Source organism: Choristoneura fumiferana, chromosome 6 (assembly GCF_025370935.1).
Source record: "Choristoneura fumiferana chromosome 6, NRCan_CFum_1, whole genome shotgun sequence".
NCBI lineage: Eukaryota > Metazoa > Arthropoda > Insecta > Lepidoptera > Tortricidae > Choristoneura > Choristoneura fumiferana.
In genome coordinates this window covers 15,417,938-15,439,356 of record NC_133477.1, presented here as the reverse complement: position 1 = coordinate 15,439,356, position 21,419 = coordinate 15,417,938, and the positions used below count along the sequence as shown (strand labels likewise).

At 38.1% G+C, this 21,419-nt stretch overlaps 3 protein-coding genes and 1 pseudogene across 4 annotated transcripts; 2 read left to right on the top strand and 2 right to left on the bottom strand.

Moving 5' to 3' along the window:
• The first annotated feature begins 44 nt into the window (after positions 1 to 44).
• Positions 45 to 4,114, top strand: LOC141428691 (uncharacterized). 2 transcript variants are annotated; one of them, XM_074088697.1, is made up of 5 exons: positions 45 to 232; positions 692 to 957; positions 1,606 to 1,698; positions 2,999 to 3,130; positions 4,011 to 4,114. In XM_074088697.1, the coding sequence occupies exons 1-5, from the start codon at positions 208 to 210 to the stop codon at positions 4,098 to 4,100; spliced, it is 606 nt and encodes a 201-aa protein (XP_073944798.1). In that variant the 5' UTR covers positions 45 to 207; the 3' UTR covers positions 4,101 to 4,114. The 2 variants fall into 2 exon arrangements, with proteins under 2 accessions (XP_073944798.1, XP_073944799.1); XM_074088698.1 differs by lacking the exons at positions 2,999 to 3,130; positions 4,011 to 4,114 and adding an exon at positions 2,898 to 2,919 and having other exon boundaries at positions 1,606 to 1,709.
• A 1,221-nt stretch (positions 4,115 to 5,335) lies between these two features.
• LOC141428689 (uncharacterized) lies at positions 5,336 to 6,356 on the top strand. The gene is made up of 2 exons (XM_074088695.1): positions 5,336 to 5,625; positions 5,888 to 6,356. Exons 1-2 carry the CDS (start codon positions 5,470 to 5,472, stop codon positions 6,305 to 6,307), a joined length of 576 nt encoding a protein of 191 aa, XP_073944796.1. The 5' UTR covers positions 5,336 to 5,469; the 3' UTR covers positions 6,308 to 6,356.
• LOC141428690 (uncharacterized) lies at positions 6,352 to 7,359 on the bottom strand. The gene is made up of 2 exons (XM_074088696.1): positions 6,910 to 7,359; positions 6,352 to 6,659 (listed from the first exon to the last, which is right to left on the bottom strand). Exons 1-2 carry the CDS (start codon positions 7,147 to 7,149, stop codon positions 6,384 to 6,386), a joined length of 516 nt encoding a protein of 171 aa, XP_073944797.1. The 5' UTR covers positions 7,150 to 7,359; the 3' UTR covers positions 6,352 to 6,383.
• A 12,028-nt stretch (positions 7,360 to 19,387) lies between these two features.
• The window catches only part of LOC141428718 (uncharacterized), a 6,877-nt pseudogene continuing 4,845 nt past the window's right edge, over positions 19,388 to 21,419 (bottom strand).

The window sequence follows — 21,419 nt, the reverse complement described above, 5'->3', positions numbered from 1 at the left end:
AATGGTAATTCGAAACGTCAATATATTTCGTAAAAGTATCGATTCTTTTTATATTGCTGATACTTTCAAGAAGTTTTAAAGCCATTCCATAGATAAGGATATCCATACTTCTGTTTACTCTGACTTTGATATAAGCTTGTCAATATTACACCTATAAGGTGTACTTTTAATTTTACAGCCTCAAAAATGTAATAAAATGTAAAAAGGATGGCGAGGCGGGGCGTCTATTCAGGTATATAGTATTCATTAATATCGTACCTAATGTTATTAATAGAAAAGGAACTGGAAAGCCATTATGGCTAGATCACAACTGCAACTTTGAGTAACCGACGACGCGACGAGCGATGTTCTAATACATTACGTGTGTAGTTAGTAAACCACTAAACGCTGAGCATCTTGGTCGTGTGATGAACTGATCAACAGAGAAAATACTCGCCGCGTTGGCCTGTCGCTGTATGTCGTGTCCAAGTCCTATAACTAAAAAATCGACGCTCGTGAAAGCTCGTGGTAAATTTCGAAAAACTCAGAGGTCCGAGCTCGACTTAGAACCCACGATCCACTGCTTGAGAGACCATATGTCAACTAGGCCATCAAATCACTACTTCTTTTTGACAAATAAATTAGGTACAGTATCTGATTTTAAGTGAGGCAAATACCTTCTAGAATTCCAGAATTATCCATTTTTTCACAGGCGCGTACACCAAAGCCAACAAATCATACAACTCTAAAGCGATACCCGATAGAAGATCAAAGTCAGCAACTATGAACGAGGAACACCTTTCTACACTAGCCACGGACTACCTTTGGACAGTCTACTCCCTCATGACCGGCAACTACTTGACAATCATCTCGCTCCTTATCGTCCTGGTGCTCAGTTACCTCATACCCGATATAACTAGCAAGATCCAAGCTACCAAAGAACTGAATAGTATGAAAAAGGTCCTGGATTTGGTGGCGGTAATATCTGTTTTAATTAACTAATTCTTGAATAAATAAGTACTTCATTCACGAACATCAATAAAATTACAAATCATAATCCGCTACCAGCTTCATCAACACTGATACAGGACTATAATAAAGGATATCAGCAACAGGCCTCGTGTTCTTGATTTGAGTGAAATTCGGTGAGTAGATGAGGGGGAAATGGTTGGGTAAGCAACCGCCCAGCATAAATGGGATAGATCCATTTCACATTTTCAAACGACGAAAAAACTAAAAAGAATACAAGTCTATATTGCTGCTACGTAATAGAACTACTACTACTTGCTGTGTTGAGTTAGTGAGGGTTAGTCTGGATCATGTATCTACATGATTGCCCTGTTTATCCTGTTGTTAATGATGTTAGTGTGCTCTGCTACTTTCGATACATTTGAGCTCTTGTCTTCTCTGCCTTATACACACATCAAAAAACTCTTGGGGTGCTCATGATCCCTAGACTGATATTTTGACTCAATAGTAATATGCCTATAAGTATTGAAATGTACGAAACAGTCCAGGGATAAAAAAATATCCTTAGGCACTTTTGATGAGTGTATGTGTCGCTGACAGTACCGAACCCTCTCAGTCCGTCGGTTTGGCTAACACTTAAACCCTTTCCTTAAACAGACGGAAGTGGGGCGAGCCGAAGCAGCCTGCCTGACAGTCGCCAATGATGTCTGCTACCTCCGCTGTTCCATGAAGGACAACACCACGGAAACTGTTAGTATTAGGTTAATACATCCAATACATTCTTTTCAATTGCACTTTGAAGTAAATTGCTGATGATTATCAGCCGAAACCGAAAGTTGAACTGCTGCTGTTCGCATCATAGTAAAAGAGGACAAGTAGGCTCACTATGAGCGGAAGTACATGTTGCCGCTTAAATGTGTGCGCGCCGGTTGGCGCCGGTACGCTCGCACCCGCCTCACCCACATATTGATAATTTAAGGAGGATTAAGTTTTCTTTAATCAAGGCTGCGCTGCCGTCGGCGCGGTACGTATCGATTTTAGCTCGCTCGTCTTGCGCTCGCTTCGCGAGATGATCACCTCTTACGTTCGCTTACTCGTACTTACGTGTTTTTTTATTAGGTATAGTTGTAAATTAGTGGTATATAAGTGTGGTGTAATAGTTTCATGCAAGGACACTTAAATAAATAAAAGATACGTACCTATAAACAATATAGTTTTAGTATTATATTGTGTAGGTAAACATGAGTAGTATGTATACAGTCGCCATCACCATTCCGGCGAATCTAAAAATAATATTTTTAAATTCAGTATAATAATAATAATATAACATAGAATCTGTCCGGTTTCCCTAGAGACAGACATTAGACAATTTTAAGTTAACTTTCGTACTAAAAATATTTGCCGGTAGGTAAGTAATCTAAAATAGACGTCGACAACCCTAAGCGTCCGCGCCGGAGTAGGCAGTTAAGTCTCCTAAAGGGTCGGAGTGGACCTACTTGTCCTCTTTTACTATGGTTCGCATTTACCGGACTCCTGCTGCTGCTATCTTCATCGGGCAGGACAAGCTGGATGGTACTAACACCATCTAGCGACATTTCGAAGAAACCTTCATTGATTTCATCTAAGGAATTTTTTGAGAGCATTAGTTTTAAATTAACGTCGAGGTGTTAGTAGCAGTAGACGAATGATTTGATAAAGATCTTGGGAGATCTTTAGTCGAGGGTTTCTTCGATAAAGACCCAATTTCAGCAGTGGATATCTTCCGGTCGATATTAATCATCATGATCATCATGAAATTCATAAAGTTTGATGAAAACTTTTTAATAAGCTAGGTCTTCTTAAATACAGCAAGAAACGACTTGAAACCTAAATGCTTCAGTAGCTATTCTGTTAGTTTGTTACAAGGGGATTGTATGGAACGATACTAAAATTCGCTTTTACTCCCGTAGGGACTAGACGGGAAAAGGCACGTTACTTATGTAACAAGTCAAAAAGAGACGTCCTTACCCAGTCTCTGCGAGAGTAAAGGGTTACGATATCCTTTTTTCAGTCAAAAAACACCCGAGATCTGTCAGTCTGCACCAGTTGCGTGCGCACCACACAGTCGGAGCCCGTTAAAGTCAACGAAAAAGTCGGTTTCCTTCGCAAAATCTTCTGTCCTTATCACAACGCCTCTCACAAAGTACGTAAAATTATTGCAATCTGACGTTAACTAAATAAATATCAGCACCTTCACAAAGACTTAAAAATAGTATCGATTTTTTTATACCGAAAGGCCAATGCAATTGATAGGCATCGTTACTCTTCGATAGTACTTATAGATCCATACAGTGGACAAAAAGATAAAAATTAGGGGTTCTAACTCATTACTGCCAACGGACACAGCGGATGTACATTCCAGAATGAAATGGCAATATTGGTGCCGTCTCTGCTCGCTCGCCCGGGCACGCGTTTAACAAGAACTGAATGCTTGGTACCGTGAGGCTCAGAAGGCGCGACGGCAAGCGACGTTCCCCATACAGCTTGCGATAGTTAAAGGACAATTATTCGCAGACATTATCATAATACAACCCTCATCCCCAAGCTAGGAGCAATCGAAGAAATAAACTACTAGTTACAAGAAATAGACTGGCTCTTTGCCGCAACGTGTAGGTCCAGCATGGCGATCAAAATTTTTAATAAACTACCTTATTAGAGTTGCCAATGCGAAAATTTAAACTATATTTATTAAATTGGCTTAAATAGCTTACAATTTTTATAGCCTCAATAATTTTTCTTAATTTAAGGGAATAGTTTTGATTACGACATTTATTTTATTTTAATTCTATTGTAATAATTCATATGATATTTATTTTGATTTATAATGATAATTTTTGTTTTTCGATTATGTATGATATTGTGCAGTTTTAATATTTGATCTTTATTAATTTTGTAACCTAGATTTAAGTCAAAAATTTTGCATGCCTACTGTTAGAGGGCAATCCATCGAAAGTATATAAGTAGCACAAGATTACAAAGCGAAGAACCAAATCTTCAAATTTAAGCAGACATTTAATTTTCAGGAAATCGCCATCATGTCCTACGTGTACACCCACTCGTTCGATGCTAAAAAAGAAAACTCCAGGGGTAACCTGCCCTCTGACCAAGAATGAAAATAAAACTGTATTCTAAATGATTGTCTTTTATTATTCCAGTGAATTCTTACTGTTTCATTTTGTTTTTAACCCCCGACGCAAGAGGGGTGTTATAAATTTGACCGCTATGTGTGTCTGTCTGTGGCACCGTAGTACTCTTAAACAGGTGGACCGATTTGAATGCGGTTTTTTTATTTGAAAGCAGGTTTTCTGGCAATGGTTCTTAGATATGTTTCATCAAAATCGGTTTAGATTTTTTTGAGATATTAAACTTTGGAGTGACACAGTCGGGGGTTTTACAAACTTTTTTTGTTGGTTAGGTTATCTGTATGTAGATACAGAGATGCTGTACGTATGTACTTACAACACATAAAAAAATAATATAGGGAAGATCACTGAAGGATCATGGTACTGATTTGATAATGAGTAATCATAATTAATTCTTTGTGGTAAAATGAAAAGGGGCATAAAACTTTTGAGTAGCTACGGCAAAGAGTATAAGTACCTATGTAGGAAGCTACGGCAAAAAAAAAAGCCAGAGTACAAATTTCTTTCTACTTGACTTATTTTGGACCAAAAATGCTTGAGAAAATGATTACGGTTTCATGTAAAAAATATTAATTGGTTTTAGTTTCATTTCCTCATGATGTATTTCGTACTCTAGGGGAGTAAAGAAATGTTAGGGGCAGTCAGAAGCAGAAGCACCTCATACATACACAAGTACAATAAATACAACATACATAACCTAACCAACAAAAAGTTGGAAAACCCCGACTTTGTCACTTCCATCACTAGACAACCAGATTTTTCAAATAAAAAAACCGCATTCAAATCGGTTCACCCGTTTAAGAGCTACGGTGCCACAGACAGACAGACACACTTAGCGGTCAAACTTATTACACCCCTCTTTTTGCGTCGGCCGACGCTTAATAATTAACCCGGGTTAATTAATAAACGTAAGCTTGATCCTGTGGCTTCAATACAATACAATACAATACAATAACTCTTTATTGCACACCAACACAGTAAGCAATACAGAAAACAGGTTTACCTATTACTTATTATTGTCTATTAATAAAAAAAACTATGATCTGATCACAGCAGAAGGGTCACAGCAAAGAGTATAAGTACCTATATAGAAAGGTCACAGTAAGATCATGGTAAGATCACGATCATTTTTGCACAACCAAAGACATGAGACATGTCATGAAATGTGTCACTCTACCTCTACAGCATTGTCTGACTGACATACTCTTTGCTGACATACTTGACATGTGCTTAATTGATTCAAGCATAGCGTGACATAATTTTCACCATGTGAAAATTATGCAAAATTTAAAGTAACTCTAGAAACGTAGAATGAAGGACTTTCATTATATAAAAGAAAATGCCTCGACAGAAGTCAATTAAAACCATAATCGCCGAAGCACTAATGTTGTGTGGTATGGTCGTTGTGGTTGGGCATATGGCCACAAACTTCTGGGAGAGGTTCATGCTGAAGTCGGAACTAACTAATATGAAAACAAGCTTATATACACTGAAGGTAAGAATTAGAAACTTTTGCAATCATCATCAGTCAGTACATGCGTCAACAGAAATCTAAGTGTCATAGAGTGGAAAGGTGCAAAATCTATATACCTATGTAGGTGATAGGTGATTCTAATAGACACTCTATTATGTCTGACTGAGCAAGGCCAGGAAAATGCACTTATCATATTGGAGGATAAATTCTTGGCACGCCAGTTTGCTTCCATGCACATCTCTGATGAATGCTTAGCCTAAATTATTTTTTTTATAATTCGCAGGACGCTGTAAACAACATTGGCACTGCCTACGATAACCTTTACAAAGAACTGCAAGTTCTGACAGTCGAAGGCAAAATCCCATACAAAGCGGAATTGGACAAACTTCCGAAGATAGAATCATCCATCAAACACGATGAAGCAATGCAATCACAATCCATAGCTCAAGCGCAAGCTTCGATACAAGCGAGAAACATGATAGACATAAGCACCACTTTTGACAAAGCAGTTGAAGATTTTATACAGCAGTGCAAATCACAGCCTGTTACGAATATATCGACGATAACCTCCAAATGCTGCCCGTTTAGTCCCATAGGACTAGGACTATACGGTTTTGATAAATTTCCTAATAGACTATCGAAATGTTTTCATAAATGTTACAACAGCAGTATCTCTGATGAATTGTTTTATCCGGTTTTGTAAGTGAGATTTAATTGAGATATTAATGAAACAATAAAATTGGTCGCTGATTTTTTGTGCTTTATTTTCTTTGTGTTAACTAAGCTCTTACAGAATTTATGCAGTTCATAGACTTGTTACTATTTTTCATATTAGGAAAGTTATTGCGAATCGGCCCGCTACTGCTTAGGTACAATTTGACTCTTGGTAGAGGTGAATTGTGATTATAAATCCACCTGAATTCTCCATTTTCAACTAACTTAGCTAACGCCTCCAGAGTCTGTATTTGCCCCTCTATTTTAGGCAATTCTTGCGAGAATACTTGCACCTTGCTTTCTAACACTCGGTATTTCTCTTGCATAGTGTAAAGGTTTTTCTGTAAAACAAAAGCGTGCATGATTATTTTCCCTCGACCCAAAATAATAAAGTTTGTCTACCAAATTTGTTTATTCGTTAACCAATAGATATTGCATCGAAACTACATATTAAAACATATGTATTGTATATTCAACTGGGAAAGGCTAGATATGGATGCACTTGTTATTTTTCTTGCTCCAAGTCTTTGGTTTAGTGGTACTGGGATTGGGACGTCCTTGGTTTACACTAAGCATAGATTGGACATTCACCACAACATCGTCAATGCTCTTCGAGATCTTTTTCAGATCACAATTCTCCTTGCAGGTCTGGCAATGGTACTCCAGCATCATATAAATAAGGGCGATGAGGCTTGCCATGATGAAGATGCTCTGGATGCTACCAAGTATGCTGAAACCTCCTCTGGGCTGTTCCTCTTGCTCTGATGGTGATGGGAAACTCTCAGAGTAGCATCTCCTCCGATTCCTGGACCTTCTTCCGTGAGGTTCCATTTTGCACTTAAGGATCTGACTGCTAGGCGAAGTGCCACTGTCTGTTTTAACCTTAGCGGTTTCACGTTTTCATTTTCTTGTTTTTGGGCTCTTGGAGTTTTAAGTCATGGTTATGGAAAGGATTACTTGTGTTTGGATTGAAGATGGACTTTTGACATGTATTGTGTGTGTCAACATTATTATTATCCTTGAAAGGTCTTTGAAGTTGTCAAGAAGATAAAAAATATTTTCTAGTAGTAGATTTTAGCCAGCATTATTACCTATACAAATGGGACAATGGGTACGTATTAGAGCGTTTTCACATTATCCGATCCGATATCGGTATCGGACGACGATAGACGACATCCGATAGCCGACACCGTGTGCTGCTTTCGCATTCTTCCGACAAAATCATTGCGATACGGCCGGCTCAAAATGGCCGCCACGCATCGGACTGCGCACACAGAGACAAATTCAAATCATTTATTCAGTAAATAGGCCGCAATGCCCGCAATGGGCACTTTTACACGTCCTTTTTAGGGTTCCGGAGCCAAAATGGCAAAAACGGAACCCTTATAGTTTCGCCGTCTTATCATTAGGGGTTTGCTGAAACGATTTTTCAGTTAAGTGATTTTTTTGCGAAATATTCAACTTTAAAGTGCAAATTTTCATTAAAATCGAGCCCTCCCCCCCCCCTCTAAAATCTAAACCGGTGGGTGGAAAAATTTGTAAAAAATCAGGATGGTAGTAAGTCTAACAAACTTTCAAGGAAAAGTACAACTAAGTTTGCTTGAGAACTATTAGTAGTTTATGATTAAATAGCAGCCTAAGGTATAAAATATACCTAAACTTTGAAGATTCCGTACAAAATACGAAATCCTTAGAAAAATATTGCTTTGGCGTGGTGAAGCCGTGGTGGCCTAGTGGTTTGACCTATCGCCTCTCAAGCAGAGGGTCGTGGGTTCAAATCCCGGCTCGCACCTCTGAGTTTTTCGAAATTCATGTGCGGAATTACATTTGAAATTTACCACGAGCTTTGCGGTGAAGGAAAACATCGTGAGGAAACGTGCACAAACCTGCGAAGCAATTCAATGGTGCGTGTGAAGTTACCAATCCGCACTGGGCCCGCGTGGGACTTATGGCCAAGCCTCTTGTTCTGAGAGGAGGCCTCTGCCTGCAGTGGGACGTATATAGGCTGGAATATGAATGAATGATGACGGAACCCTATTTTGGGCGTGTCCGACACGCTCTTGGCCGGTTTTTTAATTTATGACGGTGGAAGCATTCTACACTTCCACTGAACGTAGATATAGTTAGTGAATAATAAGTTAAAGTTGAATATTTTAAAATACCTATCCAACGATACCCCACACTAGAGGATTGGATGAGAAAATAAAAATCACCCCCAATTTACGTCTATGGGAGGTACCCTAAAAAAAATTGTTTTAGATTTTTTTATTGTACCATTTTGTCGGCATAGTTTACATACATATTCGTGCAAAATTACAGCTTTCTAGCATTGATAGTCCCTGAGCAAAGCCGCGGACGGACGGACAGACAGACAGACAGACAGACATGGCGAAACTATAAGGGTTCCGTTTTGCCATTTTGGCTCCGGAACCCTAATAATAATTTAATTCTGAAATATTCATTTCAGGTCAAGTAACCATTAAGCTTTACAGAGACTTTAGACAATTTAGATACACGCATAGCACCCGTCCAAACTTTATCGTCCGACAGCCCACGGGCGTCCGATGGTGCAGTGAACGTATCGGTGTCGGCTCCGATATCCGACAATGTGAAAGACAGGTACATATTTCATACATTTTACTTGCCCGGATATCGTATCGTCGTCCGATACCGATATCGGATCGGATCGGATCGGATAATGTGAAAACGCTCTTACGGTATTACCTACTATCGGTATTGATCCTTATTTGCTTATTTGCCTTGTTCACGTCAGAACTCTTGAAAACGCCTTTACCGATTTATCAATCTTTTTTTAACCCCCGACGCAAAAAGAGGGGTGCTATAAGTTTAACCGCTATGTGTATCTGTGTGTCTGTCTGTGGCACCGTAGCTGCGTAGATCTTTAACGGGTGGACCGATTTGAATGTGTTTTTTTTTTTTTACTTGAAATTAGGTTTTCTAGCAATGGTTCTTAGACATATTTGAACTTTGGAAGTGACAAAGTGACAAAGTCGGGAGTTTTCCAACTTTTTATTGGTTAGGTTATTAATAATTTGTGGAAGGTACTTGATATTACAGAAAATAACCTCAGACAGACAGATATACAGACGCACAGAGGTCAAACTTATAACACAGTTGTGCAGAAAAAAAAGAAAAGCTAACAACTTTTGTTTCGTAAAATGGGTTGTGCGCTAGTTGTGCGACGTTCATCTCATCAGTCAGTTCCCCATTGCTAGGCCTACTTATTGGTTACCTACTATATAACATTTTACACATCATTTATTTATAATAATTTACATAAGTTCGAAAAATTAATATTACAATTGGAAGGCATAAAGCACGAGAAATGATTAGGTTCGTCATCATAAAGTGGACTTTTGCTTGATGATATTGACAGACGCAGTTTGCATTGAGTTTCAATGACCTCACAAATGTGATGACATAATATTCCGATATCCGGAGTAATTTCCAGACACTTTATATTATACTTAATATTATCTTGATATTATTTACACGTGTATGGTTGGTTACACATGCTCAGCTGACACAGCCACAGCACAACATGGTTTAATTTTTGTTTTCACTGCCATCTATCGATACACACGTTAACTAAAGCGGCAACCACGAACGTTGCTTTTGTGAACACGGTATAAATTTATAGGTACTCTAGACACTAAACTCAACTATGTAGCTCTAACTAAATTCACTAGGTGGCGTTAAGCATAATTTCTGAAGAAACCGCAATAAGGGCTATCGCGTATGAATTTGCCACTAGAGGCGCTAGTGTAGCGTAGGCTCGAATGTAATTCATAGTTTATGGTGAGCTACGCGGGTTTATTTAAATTAGAATAATTTTGAAGAATATTTGCAATGCTGAAATTAAGGGGGTTGCTCTTCCATACAAACCTACGGACACCCCGCATAGCTTCCACGGACATGTTTTCTTAGAGGATTTTTTGAGAATAGTAAATTATGGATATGCTCTTCAAGCAAAATCCAAAAAAAAGTAACTTATTGCATCAAAAGTGCAGCGTGATGCAGTAAATTTTGATGCATTTACCATTGTAATGAGTACAACTGACAGTGTTCGCAGCGAGCATGTAGTGACATCTTATATGGGTGCGTGAGTCAATGTCACAAATCAAACTATTGTAAATAGGTATCGACTATTTCGTGTGGTCACGTGACCATCACCTTGGCTCAGATAATACGACAACTAAATGCAGAAAGCATGAGATCACTGAGAGATCAAGTTCAAGTTTCTGAGTCTAGTACTACTTTTTTTGTTTTTAAATCTGTTATTTTCGGAAGTTGAAACGCCTAAACTATTATTTCTGATTAATGCAAGGACGCAAACTGTAAGTAAGACGAAAAATAGGTAAGTTACTTTAAAAATTGACATTTAAAATAATATTTTTTTAAGTAACAGACCCAGTCCTCGGCAAAAATTATAACATTGCATACTTTACATACATTATAATGCGGTGCTTCGATCTAGGACAAGTGGTTTAAATTCAACTTACAAATTCTGAACAGATATTAGTTATTTACTCTTACGTAGACAGTAGCGCCACTAATTTAAATAAAGCATATTTATTCTCACAATAAAAGATGCTAGGTGTAATCACTAAACTAATTAGTTAAAAAATAAGGTCTACATTCAACATACATTGCATGTGTATGTATGAATATCAAGTTTTACAGTGAGGCTCAAATAAATTCCTACATATCACGGCATTTTTACGGCCGCTAAATCTAGGCTCGGTGAATAAAAAGGTTTTCACAATCGAAGTAGTTTTTCGTACCTTTTTATTATTATAACTGGCTAGATAAGTAAAATTTAAACGTCATTATAATACATTTTTGTCACAACGTCAAGTCAATGAGATTGATATTCAAAAGCAATTATGTTTGAATAATTATGGTTTGAACACAAATCAAGAAGTCAAAAAGTTGGCGGACGAGAGGAAATGAGCAAGAGTGCAACTCTTAAACTATTTATGTATGTACGATTCGATGATGAAAAGAATACCTATGTAATTGGATACACGGGTATGTTTATTTTATCATTTTTGTCAGAAACATTAATATTTGTTACAAGAACCAGAGGCAGGGCTGTAAGAATTTAATTCCTACTGGGTGGCCAAAGTATGGCTTATCGTGTGTACCAAACTTGTGGTCTGCAGCAACCTACTACGAAAACATGCCAAATTTCCCTAACTCTTAGTTGCGTCGTGAACATTTTCACTCCATAGAAGTAAGTCGCTTCCACCGTCTGTCTGCATATGTACGAGTATGTTGTATGTACTCTATTATGAAGTGATTCAAGATTTTATTTTATTTATAAGTGTGAGAAACGGCAGGGGTTATGGTTTTGGAGCGTATGTATGGTCATTTCTTTCGCACGCTATGCAACAAGGCCTTGATGCATCTTAGCAAACAACAAGACAAGAGCAGAGACAAGAAAATAAGTCTTTGTTAGGAGTGACACAGGTTGTTTAATTTATGCGTATGTTAGTCTGTCTGTGTATCTTTCGGTCGGCCATCCGTCCGTCCGTCTGTCGATCCGTCCATCTGTCTGTCCGTCTTTCTGTCTGTCTGTGTTTCGAAGTGAACACTACATCATTATTGTCCAGTGATGACATATGGATCCGAGACGTGGTGCTTTACTTTAGGCCTTATAAATAGGCTCAGAGTTGCTCAGCGAGCTATGGAGAGAGCTATGCTTGGGGTTTCTCTACGGACCGAATCAGAAATGAGGAGATACGTAGAAGAACAAGGGTCACCGACATAGCCAAGCGAATCAGCTCGTTGAAGTGGCAATGGGCGGGCTATATAGCACGGAGAGCGGATGGCCGTTGGGGCCGAAAAGTTCTCGAGTGGAGGCCGCGGATCGGCAAGCGCAGCGTAGGACGTCCACCAACAAGATGGACGGATGACCTGGTTAAAGCCGCAGGTTCGCGGTGGATGCAGGCTGCTGCCAGTTGAAGCAACTGGAGGTCTGTGGGTGAGGCCTATGTCAACAGTGGACGTCCTACGGCTGAGATGATGAGATGATGATGGTGAATAAAGTTGTACCAACTGTACTTTAGTCGAAAATTTTACTATGACCTTTAAAATTTATAAGTATTTATTGATAATTAGAAGCAGAGTCTTGAGAAATAGCTCATGTTAAGATAAAAGAGATCAGAAGAGGCATCGTTAGATTTGTCTCTGTTAGGAGTGACACAGGTTGTTAATTTTATGCGTATGTGAGTCTGTCTGTGTACCTTTCCGTCGGCTCATCCGTCCGTCCGTCTGTTGATCTGTCCATCTGTCTGTCCGTCTGTCTGTCTGTCTGTGTTTCGAAGTGAACATTACATCATTGTCCCATTTTTTTTAATTATTGTTTACCAACGCACACACCAAACCTTTTATCCTAAAAAGCTGAAATTTAAGATAAGGAAAAAATGGGATTTATTATGTAGGTACCTACATAAAATCTACTGGTTCGTAACTATTATTTAGTTTTTAGGTTTCGTACTAAAAAGTGCCAACGGAACCCTATTTCTGAGACTCCGCTGTCTGTCTGTCTGTCTGTCCGTCCGTCTGTCACAGGGCTCTATCTCTTGAGTCGTAATAGTTAGACACTTTAAATTTTTACAGATTATGTATTACTGTGGCCGCTATAACAACAAATACTCAAACCAGAATAAAACAAATATTTAAGTTTTTTTTTGCTAATGTCTAATGTTGTATAGATAATGGTACGGAACACTTCGTGCGCGAATCCGACTCGCACTTGGCCAGTTTATTTTTAATACCCAGGGTATTCAATGTTAAATATTTAATTTTACAACTCTATCTCCATATCACTAATCTCTGTAAATTTTACATGCAGGCAGAAAGGAATAGCAAAAATCTAAATTCAATATCAGGATATTTTGAAAAAAGATAAGTATTGTTCACAAACCGATCTTAATGACGATGATGATGATGATGATGGTCGTATGTCATCGCTGCCGAATTCTAACTTTATTCAATGAAAGACATGGAGAAACTTTGTCACAAAGACATAGTTCAGATAATTTGATATTACGCTGTCCGTCCGTCTATTTCTATAGGATTACTTAAAACTGAAGCAAACTGAAGTGGCAGTGGGCCGGCCATATCAGCCGAAGAACCGATAACTGCTAAGGTAAACGAGTAAAAGCCTAGCGTGGCGAGGGACGCCCTCAGACTAGGTGGAGCGATGATCTTCACTGGGTAGCTGACAGTAACTGGATGAGAGTGGCCGAGGGTCGTGCTCAGTGGCGTGCAATTGGAGACGCCTATGTCCAGTAGTGGGCTAAGATAGGCCGATGATGATGATGATGATGATGATGACTTAAAATAAGACAATAATCCCACTCATATTATAATGCGAAAGTTTGTTAGTCTGTTTGTTTAATTCTTTATTACCTTTTCACGTCTAATTCGTTGAACCGATTAGGATGAAATTTGGATACAGATAGTTTGAGAGTCCGTAGAAAAACATAGGGTAGTTTTTTTTTAATCGCAATATTCCCGCGGAATAGCTTATAAACGAATTCTACGCTGACAGAGTTGCGTGCACAGTATGTAGGTACATTAGGGGATTTACCTACTGATAGTCTGATTTACGTCCATATGCTGTAACTAAAAAGCATCGGTCACTTTATTCGTACACCTAGGTATTTATAGTCTGTCTGCTAATACTATTTCTGTATTTATTAATACACAATTCCTTTCAGATTCAATGCTAACTAACTGCATATAATTTTGCCTGGAATCATTATATTGCTGATAGCCTAGGTGCTGTCATGCAATATTCAAGTGAAGAAAAAAGAAACGTTGAATGTTGATATGCAAGAAATTAAGGAATATCTGACTGATTAACTATGTTTGATTTTTTATTAACGCTGTGTTATAAAGTTTGTTCTAAATAAATATGATGTACACAAAAAAAAGTCTTCGTAGGCATCTTTCTTTTAGCGTTCCGTGGGTGGAAATTTTAGTGGAGCTTCTAAAAACAAGAATACCAACAGTATGTAGTTTTATTTTTTGACCATCAGTGGTGTAGCGGTATAGCAAGCGGTACGGATTACCGAGGACCTGGGTTCGATTCCAGTGATGGTCTTATTTTCTGTTTTTTTCTGTGCATCTTTATTTCAGTTTGTATTTTCAATTTAGGTTTACGGGATGACCGTAAAAGTAAAAATTTTGGAATTGAATAAAAAATACAAAAAGATTCCAAAAAACCAATCTTAAGTTTTTATTTTGTCGAATGAAACTACAGTATATCAATGATGAGATAATAGGGGTACATATATATAAAGTACTATAAAACGTACAACTTTGACCTTTGAGATAACTTTGCCCAAGTTGTCATTTTTTAAAATATCTGAAATAAAACAAATTGACTGATTTGTGACCACTTTGTGACATGCACATTTCTAAATCATTTTTTGTATATTTTTTTCCTGTTGTCACGAATAAATCTTTTCTTTTCCTTTATATCGGAATATTTTTTATTCTGACGGGAGTTGCTTCTCCTTTTTAGGGTTCCGTACCCAAAGGGTGCCAACGGACCCTATTGCTGAGATTTCTGCTGTCTGTCTGTGTGTTTGTCTGTCTGTCTTCTACTGGTTCGTAACTATTATTTAGTTTTTATAGTTAGGCCAACGGGACCCTATTGCTGAGACTCTGCTGTCTGTCTGTCTGTCTGTCTGTCTGTCTCCGTCTGTCACAGGGCTTTATCTCTTGAGCTGTAATAGCTACCCGTGTGATGGGTTAGAATTAGACCTCTCCATTTCTTCCGTGGATGTCGTAAGAGGCGACTGAGGACCGTAGGCCACAGGCTAGCAACCTGTCACTATTGTACCGTTTTCGTCAAACTTAAAACCTAAAATTGCTAAAAGTGGCTCCGAAGCTGTAACGTTTCGTGTGCTTTGCCTACTCATTTAGGCATACATGTTTGTGTGTACTAGACACTTGAAATGTTGACAGATTATGTAGGTATTACTGTGGCCTCCATAACAACAATATAATAATAAAGTAAGTAAAAAAAAAATAAATGGAGTTGTCATACAAGAAACGTTTTTTTCCAGCGTTTTTGGTTACTAGGCGTTGCTAAAACTTATTAGTGAACTGTTTTAAAAACATTGTACGTACGGAACCCTTCGTATGTACGAGTCCAACTCGAACTTGACCTTTTTTTATCCTGCTAAGGCCTTTTTGTTACAGCTTATATTTAACTCCGCGGGCAAAATATATATCACTAGTAAACGTGCTAGCACAAGTCTTTTCGCGATAGTTTTATTTCTTCTGCGTGAAACATAAACATTGTAGTAGAAAAATAGTAGAATTATTATATGTTCAATTTTTTTAACAAACGAGTTGGTGTTATGCTCTATGTCACAGGATGACTAAATATTGACTATCCATATCGATATAATATCACTCATGTTTAGACTTTGCTCATGTCTAGCTTTAGAGACATTCTTGACTGAGCCGGCCGCGATAACTGTAGTAGGTAGTATGGCGTTCTTTTTCGAGTGTCATTGCTACTGAACTGTCAGGTTGCCCTTCAGAAGAAAAGGAAACTCGTGTAAAATGACATCTCGCATACAGATACCCAGAATCAAGAACCAAATCAGAAGAATTGTATAAGCTCATATATTGATATTTTTTATTGTGAGCTTACTTTTTTTAATTATGTGTAACTATTATTACAAATTATATATTTTTAAGCTTCTGGTACCTTGACTTTTGTATTTAGGACTATTGCATGGTAGGTGCACGCGCTATTAGCTAGTTTTATAAGATCTCCGCTTACAATTGTATCTTTCGCGTCACTGCTTTCATTATAGTGGCATCATAATAATGTTTGATTTTGAGTTTGCATTACATTATAGGCACTAAGTAAGTATAGAAGTTAGGTTGGTCAAAACTGTCTTATTGCCTGTACATTTATTTTCATCCAATCTAGTGTCCCAAATTTCAAATTTGTCAATTTTCAAAATCACTCAATATGCTTGACTGAAATGTTTTGAATGAAATCTGGGCCATATTGTCCGAAATAAAGGTCTTTACTATTATAATAGCTGGTTCAGATTTTCGATCACGAACCCATCTGGACCCGGTCATTTGAAAGGCATGGACCACAGCCAACATATCTATATAGATGAGATGAGCAGAATTTGGAGTCTATCCCTAAATACACTATTAGGATGTGCTAGCGACAGGCCTCTACAGTTGTCAGATCCGAACAGTAATTCACATGGAGTGGGCTATGGCGTTATAGGATGCCGCATACAGCATTACCGAGATATGGAGTGAGATAACGGATACCTACCATTCCAATTTTTCCAATATCATATAAATTGTACTTTTAGTAGACGATGACATGCCGTTCACTAAATGGGCCGCTCAAAACTATTGACCCCCCGGAACAACGAGTGTAGTATAATATAATGCTTCAAAAATGTGTTTTACATACTTTTATTCTGACCTAGAAAGACTTGTAATAGTATGTGATATTTTTGATTGGTTCGATTGTATCTATCTTGTCTTGAGTGGATAGAGATTAACGAAATAAATACTTGAATAATTGAGTGGTTTCGGTGTTACCAAGTTCCTTGACCCTTGATGCGTGGCTTTACTGGTATGTCCATGAGGCACATGTGCTGTATGACCAGTGATGTAAATAATGGAGTTGTTCTTTCAATAAATAATAAACTTTATTACATACATTATAATAATTATTTTTATTCTGGACCACATTTAGATTAACAATGAAAATTGCTACGGGAATATTATATTACCTTATCATTACTATGGCGACGTGTCAAAAGAACGCTGCACATTGCTTCGGGACAGAGAACTTGTTAATTTGCGGAACCTCATATAAATTGATAACAATATTTTTTACTTTACTTCTTCGCTACGAACCGTGCCCCACAACTACGTCCATGTGAAATATGTATACAATAAATTTACATACACGCCCGCTCTCTTCTCTTCCATGTAAAACAATATGTTATTATGTATGTATAGTATATGTCACAGCAAGCTAGACTAGCTGTCACAAATACCTACTATATAAATATAACTATTATTAGGGTTATTCGCGCCTGTCATCGTTCATCCACCATTACCTCTCATATTTCGTTTTCTAGAATTTTTTTAACCGTACAACGGCAAAAACTACTAGACACTGGCAAAATTGTCCTCCGATGGACAGAGCTATTTTTTTAAAGAAACAACAACAACAACAACTATTATTAGGTATTGTGTGATATATATATTATTTCATGTAGGAGGAGGGAGGTGGAGGAGGGCGTGTACTGCATGTTATTATATTATGTAGGAACGTATCACATAGATCTAACTGTGCCGCACGGTTGACAGCAGAGAAACCTAGGCAAAATTAAATACTGTAGGTTCTAGAAACTGACTAACCGTCAAGCTCAAAAAAAAATATTTGCTTGTACGGTTGGCTTGTTGATTGACTGGACAGCGGGCATATTTAACTTGTATCACAGTTTATATCTTTTTTTTTTTCTCAAAGTATTAGCTGAATCTAATGCCGACGTTGTTCACTAGCAGACCTGACGCCCTGATTCTGATAATTATTCTCAAACGCTGTCTAATGCGATATACTGCATTTACTTACCCAAAGAAAAGATTGTATGGTAGAAACTGCAACTGTCACAGGCGGAACGGGTAATGGGGCCTGGTAATTGCAGCCTGCTCGCGTGCTTGGACAGATGAGAGGAATAAAGCAACATAAAATTAAAAGAAACTGGAATTAATCAAAATACCACGCACAGGACTTTATCACGCTAACACACGAGTAATATTTACCTCGATGTTTCGGCAACATTACAGTGGCCGTGGTCACGAGTAGACTGAAAGTGTGGGGTGTCTGTGTGGATTTACTGTACCAGCGGGAAAATTACAAATTAATTATACCCACTGCCCGGTCAGACTAGTTAGCCGAGATCCTACAGGCACAGAGCGCTCAAAAAGTAGCAAAAGTAAATACATTCCCTTTTTACTCTTAGTATTTGAGACATGTATAGTTATTTTCACACTCTCCTTCAGAAAAGTAACTTTTCCTCCCTGACGAGAGGGAGCAAAGTGGAACTTTTCTGTTCAAGGCTTTCTAAGTATTTTATTGCAATGCAATTTTTTGAAGTTGATAATTGTAAAGCCACGCCATTTTCTATGCTGGTTGTCTTTAATAATATTTAGAATTTACTTTTTTCAAGTTTCTTAAATGCTCGTGTGAAAAAGTTGTATGAGCGACTCGGGAGCAAAATTATTTTCATCTTGTGCGTTAACACTTGAATCCCTCATTACGCTCAGGATTCTACTTTAGAATCCTTCGCTACATTCTGGATTCAATGTACGCCCTCGCCGTAAATACACCATTTTGCTCCCTTGTGACACAATAGTTATTTGTGTCACAAGGGAGCAAAATGGTATAGAAAATGACGTGGCTTCCAATTATCAACTTAAAAAAATTGAATTTGCAATAAATCACTTAGAAAAGCCTTGACCAGAAAAATGTACTTTGCTCCCTCTCGGTAGGGAGGAAAAGGTTACTTTTCTGAAGGAGAGGTGTGAAAAAAACTATTTGAGCATTTTTAAATAAAGTTTGTACATTTGATTTGCGACTCCTATTTGTGATAAAAAAATTGCAGGTATGTAGAGTGAACGATACTGAGTCGTAATAACATAGTCTCTCAAAAGTCCCAATTGGTTTGTATGGAAATTTCCTTTTTTGTTACCAAAACTATGGATTTGCGGTAACAAAAAGGAACTTTCCATACAAATTAATTGGGACATTTCGGGGACTATGTATTTTAAACTCAGTGAACGATTCACTCTATCTACCTGTAAATTTTTCCCAAATCGGAGTCGAAAAAATCAATGTACAAACTTTTTTAGAAATGCTCATTTTAGCACTGTAGCTTGCTGTGACAAAGTACAACTGTTCAGCTACCTCTGAGCTTGACTGCTTCGAATTGGGTTTGATGCAAATCTGTCCTCCGATGATGACGTGTCAGCTAAAACTGAACGTGCCGTAGTCTGCAAGTACGACGGATTATTTGCGGTAGTTCTTAGTTCCTTCACAAGACCTTGAAGAAAGAACTGCGTATTTTTCCGCCTTTGTACCTTTGCAAGAACTGAAGATGCTACTGCGAAAGGAACAAAGGCAAAAAAAATAAACGCAGTTTTTCCTTCAAGTCTTGTAAAGGAACTAATGCAAAAAAAACGCAAGTTCCATCGCACGAACATCCAAAGGAAACACTGCAAATAATCCAGTACACACGACTACAAGCCTGCTGGATGGAAAAAAATCCTAGCAGATAATACTTACAATAGGTAGTTATATGATACGAATCGACAACTGTTTCGACTCGAAGGTAACAAAGGGAGTGTAGATGATTTTGGAACTGCTCGTAGTCTTCTGCTGATTGTGCCAAATCATCGGTTATGATATCCTAACAAAATCAATTTATAGAGATAAGTAGGTACAAAATTAGCACGGGATAATTTTTACCGCAATTTGATCGCGCAAGTTATCGGCGAGTGGGTGAACTTTTGCTGTATGTAAGTATTTCGTAAGTATTTATTTATACTATAAAGGCAAAACATGGCCTAAAAATGCATGAGATTTGGCAAACGTATTCCTTGAGGATCGCAGAGGTGCAAGAAGTTTTTTTTTTAATTCGAATACCTACACTAGCAGAGTAGATTTTTTCTTCAACGGCTGCGAAGCCGGTAGGATTAAGCTAGTAATTAATATACGAACTGAGAAATCCAGATGCAGAAGCTAGATAAACTCTTCGTCAACTCTTTTCATGGTTAGCAACTTATTAATAATTATATTAGCAGTTTATGATTACTATTTCTACCAAAAGTCTTACCACAGAAATTGAGTGATGATGATGATGATAATTAGGATAGTAAACTCTGTATGGATTTTATTACCTCTTTGATAGAAAGAGCTTACACGAAGCACTGTTCATAAAAATATTAGGTATGTCTAAAGGCACTGTTACACATGCTCGTTACTGGATGAAGCAAACGCGTTCACACTTGCTTATTACCTTCCCCCTTCCACCCCGTCTCGAGCTGCCACTAATAAGCATGCTCGATAGTAGCATGTCCTGTTCACACATGCTACTAGCTAGCATTTGTTCAATAGTAGCATGCTTTCTTGCTACTAAAGAGCATGTGTAACAGTGTCTTAAGGGACTTTGGCTTTACGGATGCCCTTGATAACTTGATTGCCTGTGCATTCTGTGCGTGTCGTACAAGATGACTAAGAGCCTGGTGGCAGCGCTCTCTATTGCCAACTACCGAATTCCAACTCCAGCTCTGCGGCGTGGAAGGTAAGGACAAACCACCGCACTATTTCCCAAGAAACTCGTCCTGTAGATTTGCTACCGATTTTCAACCGACGACCATGACCACTTAGCAAAGTAGTACTACGAAAAGTAACTATAAATATAACCTGAATAAGCAAGACCATCAACCAAGACAAGAAAACCGTGGTCAGAATCTCGGTATTTCAATTTATCGTACACATATTATGACCACTTGAAAGGCGTTTGGCTCGTGTTATAATATGCGAACAGTTATCCAAGACCCTGCTTCTAATTATCATAAAATACTATAGATTTTATAGGTCGTAGTAAAATTTTCGAGTAAAGTACAGTTAGTACAAAATTCGTGACTCGATAAAAAAATGTGAATATTACTCGAAGGAGTACCCCGATCGGGTAGCTAAGTGTCGCAATAGACTTTCGCTAGCTGGCGCTGTCTATTTGAGTGTGTGCGTGAGCTCCTAGTGTCCGTATACGGCGCAATTGACGTTCAAAGTAAACACCCTCGTTTGCGGCTTTGGCGGAATATTTCATTTCGAGTGTGGGGTCAAAAAAATCGGTTACGCTTAGATACTCCCGCCACTAGTTTTTGGTGAAATAATTCTTCATAATTTACGAAAAAAACCTAAAAAAGGAACTATTGATAACAGCGCCATCTAACGGGACATTGCTCATGAGCTAACAGGAGCAAACCTTAATTAT

Coding starts and splice junctions, on each gene's coding strand:
- LOC141428689 (XM_074088695.1), top strand. CDS start 5,470: ATGCCTCGACAGAAGTCAATTAAAACCATAATCGCCGAAGCACTAATG. Junction 5,626..5,887: donor CAAGCTTATATACACTGAAG/GTAAGAATTAGA, acceptor TATAATTCGCAG/GACGCTGTAAACAACATTGG.
- LOC141428691 (XM_074088697.1), top strand. CDS start 208: ATGGCGAGGCGGGGCGTCTATTCAG. Junction 958..1,605: donor AGGTCCTGGATTTGGTGGCG/GTAATATCTGTT, acceptor TTCCTTAAACAG/ACGGAAGTGGGGCGAGCCGA. Junction 1,699..2,998: donor AGGACAACACCACGGAAACT/GTTAGTATTAGG, acceptor TCCTTTTTTCAG/TCAAAAAACACCCGAGATCT.
- LOC141428690 (XM_074088696.1), bottom strand. CDS start 7,149: ATGGAACCTCACGGAAGAAGGTCCAGGAATCGGAGGAGATGCTACTCT. Junction 6,660..6,909: donor AGAGCATTGACGATGTTGTG/GTGAATGTCCAA, acceptor TTTGTTTTACAG/AAAAACCTTTACACTATGCA.